The sequence below is a fragment of the Leopardus geoffroyi genome, chromosome D2, assembly GCF_018350155.1.
Source record: "Leopardus geoffroyi isolate Oge1 chromosome D2, O.geoffroyi_Oge1_pat1.0, whole genome shotgun sequence".
NCBI classification, from domain to species: Eukaryota; Metazoa; Chordata; class Mammalia; order Carnivora; family Felidae; genus Leopardus; species Leopardus geoffroyi.
This window is the reverse complement of record NC_059334.1, coordinates 85,492,053-85,502,052: the sequence shown is the minus strand read 5'-3', so window position 1 is coordinate 85,502,052 and position 10,000 is coordinate 85,492,053. Positions and strand designations below refer to the sequence as shown.

Below are 10,000 nucleotides of genomic sequence, written 5' to 3'. Positions count from 1 at the left end.
CTTTTAATTTGACTCTTTAACCGTTTCCTTTCAAGAGCGCCTTAGTGGCCACAGCCACAACTCCCAGAGAGGACCCCCCCCACCCCCGCCCCCGCCCCTGCTCCTCTCCACGCACACGTCCAGTTTGGGCTGGGTGGGGGCTTGGGATTGTGCTGAGCAGGAGCGGATTGACGGGACATGAAATTCACCGTTTTACAGTGAACGAGTCAGTGGCATTTAGTTCTTTCCCAAGATTGTGCAGGCCCTACCCCTCTCTAGTTCCAGGCGTTTCCACCCCCCCACAAATGGAGACCCTGGGCCACTGAGCAGTTGTCCCCCACCTCATTGCCCTCCCCGCCCTCCCCCCGCCGGCCCCTGGCCACCACGAGTGGGCGGGGACTTCTACAGCCGTGTTTTCTGGTTGGTATCTGATACTCTTTCTTGTCAAGGTAATGTTATTAAAATAGTCTCCTGGTTTTGTGTTCTGGATCCAGGAACTACAAACGTGGGGCTTGATCTGGAATGGGGTTCTTGGGTAACCTCCAGAAGCTGTCAGCGCCATGATTTACACACGAATGCTTTGGGTTTTCTGATTGATGGCGTGGAGGTCTATCCGTGGCCGTGTTCATTTGCAGCTTATTAAGAGCCTGGCCTTAAAATGGAAAAGCGAGTACCCCCTCACTCCACCCCCCACCAAAAAAATACATCAGTATTTTTCACTCTTGACTCAGATTTCCCGTCCTGTCCATAGAGGAGGGCCAGAAGAGGAGGTCGTGCCTCTGGGACAGAGGCTGGGATTGACGTGTGGGAGGGGCCTGTTGGAAGCCAGACCTCTTTGCTCTGAGCCCGGAGCTCAGCCTATGCTAAGGTGTGGCCTGAGGAACCCTGGGACGGGGCCCGCCAGGCTCACACCTTGCAGCACGCTGTCACTCGTGTGTCCAAGCCCTGGCAAGACCGAGCCCCGGAAGAGCCTAAAACTTGGTGATTAAAAAAAAAAAAAAAAAAAAAAATCCCTACCTATAGGGCTCCCGAAATGCCGGGAAGAGGTAATTTCAAACAAGTGATACCCACGTGCAAAAGGCAAGCAATTAAAACCGCTCCGAGTTCCTTTTTTCTCCTCAATCACCAGGGTGCGCACGCCAAGCCCACTGCATTTCTAAGGAGACAATCTATTTCTCCTTTGACCAGAGGGAAAAAAATCATTATTACATGATTAGTGGCTTCAGTTAGGTGAGAAGCGGCAGTGCAGGGAAGGCGGTGAGGGTGAGTGGTATTAATTACCTAACACTTGCTGGCAAGATAATTTTATCAGTGATTTGGCCACTAGTAAGTTGCAGCTTTTGATAAAAGTGGGCAAGTTCTTAGCTCCTAGAAACATGAGGGAAGGGAATGGTGTCAGATGAAATGCATCTCATCAGCTTTTCTCTGACAAACCAAATTCATTCCTTATGTAATTGATAACGGCCTTGTCCAATTATTTCACACATTACAATACACAGAGGCCCCCTTACAGGTTTTGCAGGGTTGTAATTAGCTATGCTAATATCTCCTTTATTGGCCCTAATATTGCTCGACACCTTTTGCCATCCTGGAACCCACGAGAGCCCCATGGCCTGTCAGGACCGCTGATTATTGAGAAGGATAGCTTTAATCAAACATAATTGCAGTTAATTTTTCTCTCCTGCTCTCTGTTGCCAGCGTCTAATGCCACGGACTCCTTGATATTCCATTAAATTACAATTAAACAGCCTCCTTTGTTTCTGATTGTCCTGAACACCACCACAAAGTTCTGTAGCCGTTTAAAGGAGAACTGTCTGTCCTAATTGCCTGCGCGCACACAAAGGGCCAATTTATGCAATGCCCATGTAGAATTTAAACAGTTCATAATGTAATGGATATTACACAGGAGCCTAACACTACAATTAAAATGATTTTCATCAGATAGAGCAGCTCTGGTTAATCAGCTTCATAAAAGTAAATATAAATGAACTAATTCATAGCTTAAACACACAGAAGTGGAGCAGACTCTGAAATGAGTTACTGCAGTGGGGGGCTTGCCCCTCGTCATGGGCTGCTGGGGGCGGGCTCCAGTTAAAACGCTTGATCCCGTGTTTTGCTGTGGCCCCACTTATGGCGTCCACGTCCACCACGTGGCACGTCTGGTGGCGCTGTGGCTGTTGGAGAGGATGCCGGCATGGATGCGGCCAAGGCCAAACCTGACTTTCCCCGCAGGTGCAGCCATGGCCGGGCTTTGCCAGGTAGCGGCCCCTGCGGACGTGGGGGCCCGCCCCGGAGCTGGCGGCAGAGACCGCAGGCAGGTACCCGTTGCTGGAGCCGGCGGACTGTCGCGGCCCGCGCCCACCTTCCCAGGTGCTGGCGAGCGGGAGGGAGCCCGCTGGAGCCTGCTCGGGTGGCCTTCTCTCCTAATCCCTGCGCCTTCTAAAAGTGGAAAACCTGGTTTCAGAAGTAACGAGCTCGCACCTCTCCCCCTTCTCATCGCTACCGAGAACTGTCCGGGGTCTTGTCTGATATCTCCGAGCAGAACATTACTGGGGAGTTTCCGCCGATGTGAAACAGTTTGCCCTGGGCGGTTGCCTTCACTCCTGCCGGAGAGAAACAAGTAAATAAAGCCCATATTTCAAGCTTGATTTACTCTGGTACCTACTGTGAAAGATGATGGCTCTTTAGGGAAATAAAGACAGGGTCAGGGAATTAGTGTACATAATGGTCATTTTGATGATGGGCCAACAGATGCAATGGAGAAGCGTACTGTACACAATTAAGCATAATGTACTAATGACAGGTTAGAATTTTTATCGCCTCTTTGCCATCGAGCAGCAAATCCATGTTTAGCAGTAATAAAGAGTTTATTGGTGTTAAAGCCAAAGATTTTCTGACATAGGAAAGATTTTTTCCCTTCATAACAAGAGTATTAAATCCTTTGTGTACCAGAGTCTGGAAGTAAGATATGTAAAGTGGTTGTCAGATATTTCTTAGGAAAAAGCCAATTACAGGGTAATTGAGTAAGGGGTGAGAATTACCATTTGACTCCACGTGTAGGGCGTTGGGTTTCCTCCCCCTCCCCAAACGTCCGCCCAGCGTCTCGCTGAGCCCTGGCTGGTGGGAGCGTCCCTGCGCTCTGGGCATGCTTGCACCGTGTCTGTGGTCAAGCACTGGCTCGTCCGTCGCATCCGCCTTGGAACCCCAACAAGGGTAAACGGTAAGCACGAGGCTGCCCTTCCTCCCGGCTGAAGCTTCCTCTCTCTGGCCCTAGATGTTGGGCCTTACTTTCTGTGATCGGGACCAGAGCTCTTGGAAGGGGCTCTACCCTCGGGGGCCGTGCACGACACACCTCCCCCGTGTGCGTCCACGGCCCACGAGATACTGGGTTCGAAGCAAAAACTAACCCGCGCCACATCCCAAGCAAGCGTGTGTGCGCCCATCCCGGCAATGCTTCGGCTGTCCACGGGGCCTAGCACCCAACTCTGTTCAGCTAAAGTTCTGTGCCAGGACCAGCTCACCCTCCTCACGGCCAGTGGCTATTTAGACCATCTTCAGAACACTCTGCTGCCTCGCAGGGGAAGGGTGAGCCGCCTAAAAAGATATGGAGGAATTTAAAGAAACCTCTTCTGGAGGGGGAGTAAAAAAAAAAAAAAATCTTTCGCATCACAAAAAAAGCTCCCGCAGACGGCTCCATCCAGATGAGAGCTTCTCAGGCCGGCACCTGCTCAGAAGATTAGCCGGGTGGTAATGTGTGGCATAATTGCACCATGTGGCTGTCCCCGAAGTGAAAACCTAATTGCCTGACTGGACGATAAGTTTGTGACGCCCTCACCTTGTTAGGGCCTCTCTGATGCAGTTCAAATGCAGTGTGGCCGCAGGTGCGCCTAATTTACCTCGCTGCAGAGCGCGTGGAGTTTAATTGCACAGTGGTTGTTAGGAAAAATTGGTGGGTGGAATATCAAGTGACTTACTGTATGCTGATGGCAGATGGTACTGAGAGGCACTGTGAGCTAAGTGTATAGGTGAGGGGAGTTAATAAAAGATGTAAATTCTGGCCTAAAATAGTGAGGCCTGGTGGTATGCAAGAAAATTTAATTAAGTGGCCACGATTCTTTTTCCCATCAATTGGGTTTTCTTCTTCCGCGCGGAAAAGGCGTTCAGGATACGTTGGGAATGCAGCTGGAGGGATGAATCTTGGTCGGTGGAGTCTTTTTATTTTCTGGTGTGATAATTGTCAACAAGGAATCTTGACCGTTAAGGCTGAGTTCAAGGAAATCGTGTGAAACTTCGTAAAACATTAATAAGCCTCAGGTAGGACAGGGGATATTTGGACAGAACAGAGAGGGGAGTTTTGTTGGTTAACTTTGCCGGACAGGATGCTCAGACACTGGGTAGAGAGCATGCGTGTCAGCACAGAGACCCCGCCCCCGCCCCGCCCACAGTGGGCGTGGCTTTGTACGCGGAGGCAGAGGGGTGCAGTCTCCCCCGGGGTATGTGCTCCAGCCAGGTCTCCCAGCATCCGTGGGCTCATGTGGTGGGCTAGAACTTCTGTTGTGAGCGAGCATGCGGGCATGGAGGGGACAACGTGATGAGATTTTTGTCACAGCATCTCAGCACCCTGTCAGGACCCCTGAATCTTCATGCCTCAGAGCACAAGGGCAGGGCTGGGGGTGGGGGGAGTACAAACGGCTGTTGCCTCTGAGCCAGGCTAGCGGCTGCGTCTCCCCGCTCTCCCCCTGAGCCGCGGTTTCACTGTTGTGTCCCCAAATCATCGATTAGTTCCCTAAACACACACACAGACTTTTCACAGACGTTATCGCAGCCCTTAAAGCTCACCCCCAAATCCTTTCTTTTCGTAAGAGTTGCACCCACTGTAACTTTCGAAAATACGCCTTTGGAAGTGTATCCGGCTGGGCGGTGGCGCCCTCGGGGGTTACGGTTGCCAGATGAAGTTGAGCGCACCCAGTTACGTTTGAGTTATGGGCGAAGAGCAGTTTTTTAGGATCGGTGTGCTTTGGGATGTTCCTGTCCTAAAAAATTACTCGTCGTCTACCGGAAACGCCAATGTAACCAGGCATCCTGTGTTTTTATTTGCTGAAGCTGGCAGCCCCATCTGGGGCGGACAGTTGCCCAGTGCTTAACGTGCAAAGGTCCAGGCAAGAAATGGCCAGTCCGAGTCACAGCTGTTATCATAAAGCTTGGAGACCCATAATGTCAAGACAGATGTAAGTCACTGCTTGTGTGTGTGGACACCTTCTGCGCTGGCCGGCAGAGTCCGGGGCGCCCTTGCCCACGCCGCCGGCGTCGTCTCCCGATGGCGCCCCCTGCAGGCGACGATTCATTGTCGTGCTAATCGGGCGCCCCCTGCAGGCAGCGAGCAGCGGGCGGTCGTGGGTAGCCTTCACTACTCCCCGCGCAACGGCGTCTCTCTAAAAGTCTGTGAGTTTGTCTGATAACCCTAACAAATATCCGTTTTTTGTATTTTTGTAGATTCTTTCTAAAGTTTTTCCTCAAGTGCAATCAGAACTGTTTGAAGAATGCAGGCAACCCTCGAGATATGCGGAGATTCCAGGTACTCGTTTCTCAAAGACACGCGGGCTGTGGCCCGCACTTTTAACGTGAAATTTGAATTCTCTGATGTTGTGATTGTTCAGAAAACAGTCTTTTGTTCTCCAAGGGTTTGGGAGCAAACCAGAATCGGTTCATTTGATAAAAAGATTTAAATCGAGTTGCTTTAAAAACAATCCAGCATCTTTAGTATGCCAGATTCATGGCATCTGTGCATACCTAAATGGCAAATTGAAATTGGCTCTGAAAATGGGACCTTGGCTTTGCAAGGTGCACCTCTTAGGGTGGTCACGCCATGCCTGCCCACCGTGTTGGGCTTCCAGACATCTGGAAATTGGAATTATCAGAGCTGTAGGTTAAGTCGGGTTCCCTTTTACATTCAACTGTGGTAAGTCTTGTAGGTGTATTTCAGAACGTCCTCAGAGTCCTCTCCGTGTTAGTACGTAACATAGCCTGTTTCCTCAGTTGTACATGGTCGTGTACAACTGGTTCGGACTTGGAGCCCGTGCTCAAGGTCGTCGTTTTAGGGATGGATGGATGGAGTTTTCACAGGCAGGGCAGAGCCATAGTACAGCCTGTTGGGTAAGCATGAGACTTTGGGCCCTCCTCATGAAGCGAGCCTCGCCTGTTTGATGCGGGCCTCTTACAAGTTCCAGAATGTTCTCCCAGCTGTTTCCTTTCCCTCAGGGTTGATCTGTTCTTGTTTCCTTAAGCCCGTGCCTGATTGCTAGGCTGTGTTCCTGGGTGCAGGCTAACTCATATTCTGGTTTGCTTCAGAGGACTTCATCTCCAGGAGAGGGGATAGAGAGCTGGATGGGTTATCGCTGAGTCCATAATTTTCTCGCCTTTTGAGCGGTTAGGAGGTTACTTCGGGGTGAAAGGTACACCATATATGATGGATCATCTTGCTGAATTTAATTGTAAAAATATTTTGGGCTGGGACACAGAAGTGCTGTTAGTCCCTACTAACCAGAGAAGAATCTGGCAGCGAGTGGAAATGAATGCTACATTGGATGGCTTACCATCAAACCGCTCAAGGTCATTTTTAGAAATTTAACTTACCTTCCAGGCTTTTAGGACACGTGAATTTGTCTTACAGCCCATCAGCCAGTCAGAGAAGGGTCTGTGGGCTGGTTCATAGTCATGCTCTGCAGGCCGGGGACAGTGTCTCTTGCAAACATCTGGGCCTGCTCCCACCTTGTTGCACCAGGCTTCATGGTGATACTGGCCCATCTAAGCAGAGCGGAGGTCATGCATTGTCTCGCCATTGGCCACCATGCCATCCGTTGCCAGTGAGCCCACAGTTACTAGACGGATGGGCTCTGCTCTCTTTAGCTCATCTCCCTGCCTTGCAGAGGGTTTAACTGGACTTAAGAGTGTGTCAGGGCTTACACAATATCTCCAGCTGGCTTCACAAACTCAGCACCTTTCTGTACGTATACTGCAGGGCTGGCCCTGGCCAAGAGACAAAACACAGCTTGTCTGCTTCCTCTGCTGAACTACACACTTTTCCCTTGGTGACTGACCTATATAGAGATGACAGAGCCAAGACTGTCCTTTTTTTATTTTTATTTTTACCTTGCTTCTTTAACGTATCATGGTCTAAGAGCCTGAGGACGGTCAAGTCTGTGGCTCAGAGTTAGTTACGTGGCCCTTTGCATCGTGCTTAGATGAGGATACAGGTACAGGTGCTTCACAGCCCAGGCGAGGGGTGGCCCTGCATCCTGGGGATGCGGCAGGTGCCTACCCCATGGGTGGTGGCTATCAAGGAGGTGATGACACATCTGACATTGGACGTAGGGACGCCGAGGGCGGGACCCACAGTGTTTTAAGGCTCGGGGTGGGGGGGGGCAATATTATGGAGACTCTAGCAGTCTTGTAGAGCCGTCCTGGGAAGGAAGCATCAAGGAAAGTGCCCCATGAGGGAGTTTTGGGGGATGTGGTGGGTGCTGTCCCTGCTTCACAGTTCTCTTGTGGGCCTGAGGTTTTTTTTTTAATAAAAACCATCAATTCCCCGTGTATTCATATGTATGTATGTAGTGTTGACCTTTTTTTTTTTTTTATTATTATTAGTTTTCTTTATTTTTGAGAGGCAGAGAGAGACAGAGCACCTGTGGGGGAGGGGCAGAGAGAGAGGGAGACACAAAATCCGAAGAAGGCTCCAGGCTCTGAGCCGTCAGCACAGAGCTGGACGTGGGGCTTGAACCCACGAACTGTGAGATCATGACTGAGCTGAAGTCGGATGCTCAATTGACTCAGCCACCCAGGTGCCTGACCTTTTTTTATTCCTTAAAAATGCTACTTATTTTTAAATCTTTGATCACTTTTATTCTTTTTTTTTTTTTTAATAGACTTTTTTTTTGAAGAGCAGTGTTGGGCTTTCAGGAAGAATCCACAGAAAGTTCCGAGAATTCCCGGACATCCCCCTGGGCACACCCTCCCTGCCAGTTGGCCCTGTTGTTAATGTCTTGCGTTGGTGGGGTACATTTGCTACATCGAATGAACCAGGGTTGATGCATTATTAACTAAGGGCCGCTGTAGCTCTGGCTTTCAGTAGTCATTTTACATGGCATGTTTGGGCATGTGCAGACCAGGCAGGGAGGGCACACGTGGGCTGGGAGGCCTCCTGGTCCCTCCTCTCCTGCTCCAGCTGTGTGTGTGTGGGGCTCTGCTGCTCTGGGTGGTGCTGGCCCTCCCCGCTGCCCACACGTGGCAAAGAGCCAGGCTCCCTGCACCCCAGATGCGGGCTTCAGCCGCACGAGCCCTGCTGTGAGGCCCAGACTGGACCAGGGCTCACGCCTTTGTGACTCATGTGGGCTGTCTGGCAAATAATGGACCGCGTGGGCTCACCTCTGTTTAAGAACGATCTTAAGGCTGGGTAGGGAGTCCATTAAAGGATGCTTGTCACAAGCCCACCTGGGAAGGTGTCTGGGGGCTGGGCAGGGGTGACCCCGGCAAGGCCATCTGTCCAGCAGAAGGGGCCATTCCACTGGCACCAGGGTCCTTGCCGTCCTCTGCTGGTGAACCTGAGAAAGATACTTGCTTTGGATTGACGACACTTTCACCATTGATACTCAGCTTGGTCTTTTCAGATGCAGAAAAGTTCCTTAGCAGACATCGGATGTAATTGTAACATCGACCCAGGGATGTCGGACTGTGGGTAGCGAGTGCTTCTGATTTAGGGAGCCCGTTTTTGGCCACTCTGAATCCTCACAGTGCTCCAAGGGAGGACAGTCTCAAGTGAACTCATGTTAATTAGATAAACTATCCGATCAGTATGTGAACAGATCAATCAAAACAGCAGCTTTAAAATGAGCGGCTGGAGGGGTGTTTCTGAAGCTAATGGCTGGAGGAATATTTCTCTGAATTGAACTCACTCGTTAGCATAATAGGAGAGGAAACTGCTTCAAATGGGGCAGGTTTTGGAGAGAAGCAGTCTTGAGCCCAAACAACGCAGCCCACGGGCCCCCCATTAGCCAGGGCTGCGGGGGGTGCGCGGCGGAGGCCCCCCAGGAGCGGACGCCGGTTCCCTCGGCCACAGCGCTTCCCTTTGCCAACTTGTTTCACGTCCACTTCGTCTCTGCAGGTTGTTGTGTCGACAACAGTCAACGTGGACGGCCACGTGCTGGCCGTGTCTGACAACATGTTTGTGCACAACAACTCCAAACACGGGCGGCGGGCCCGCCGTCTAGACCCGTCAGAAGGTACGGCCCCTTCTTATCTGGAAAATGGTAGGCACATGTTACATGTCTTTTTTTATTTGCAATGCTTCTTTTCCTTTGCACCATTTTTTATGTTGAGTCATGTCCAGTCGCCCTCCCCGGGTGCCCCTCTCGGGTCGGACGGCCCCGGCGGGGGCTCGGGCGCTCCCCGGAGCCCCCCGCCGCCAGCCCTCTCTGCCCCAGCTCTTGTTGTGGGACAGGCCTCCTCACTCACTTCATCTGCCATGGGCTTTACGTTACTGGTTTGTTTCTAAGCTTTCTTTTGCTTGGAGCTTTCCTTGCAGTTTTAATTTATTTGCTTTTATTTTGGCTGTCCTCAGCCCCCATACAGAAGGTCATCCCCAGACACTCTGTGCAATCAGAGTGTCTCAGTGGGTGGTTGTGTTGTGTGGTCCCGTGAGCTCAGAACACACTTGGAGGACCAGTTCTCGTCTCTGGATGGAGCGGGCCGGGGGCAGGGGGAAGGGGCAAGGGGCTGAGAACGAAAACCGCATAAAACGTACCAAACGCTTCCAAGTGCCTGACTTCTTGTTTTGTCTGTTAAAAGAGAAGAATTTTGCTAAGAGTGATACAGGCAGGGGGCAGCGGTCTTAGACATGGCCTCAAGGCTCAGAAACACTCAGACGCCGAGGGCCTTCCCCAAACCCCTCACTCACGCAAGTCCCCACGGTTTATCCCACAGCCTTTAAAATAAGGTCCTTGTCCTCTATACTAAAACACTGCCCCGT

At 51.1% G+C, this 10,000-nt stretch overlaps 1 protein-coding gene across 13 annotated transcripts in view; it reads left to right on the top strand.

Annotated features, from left to right (window-relative positions):
* EBF3 (EBF transcription factor 3) overlaps window positions 1-10,000 on the top strand; it is a 128,011-nt gene that overhangs the window by 82,047 nt on the left and 35,964 nt on the right. For 9 of the 13 annotated variants that reach the window (XM_045439253.1, XM_045439260.1, XM_045439264.1 and 6 more), the window contains 2 exons: window positions 5,473-5,554; window positions 9,137-9,281. In XM_045439253.1, coding sequence (XP_045295209.1) covers window positions 5,473-5,554; window positions 9,137-9,281 — 227 coding nt within the window. The remainder of the gene's footprint in view (window positions 1-5,472; window positions 5,555-9,136; window positions 9,282-10,000) is intronic. The other 4 variants (XM_045439255.1, XM_045439259.1, XM_045439258.1 and 1 more) reach the window with 1 other exon arrangement.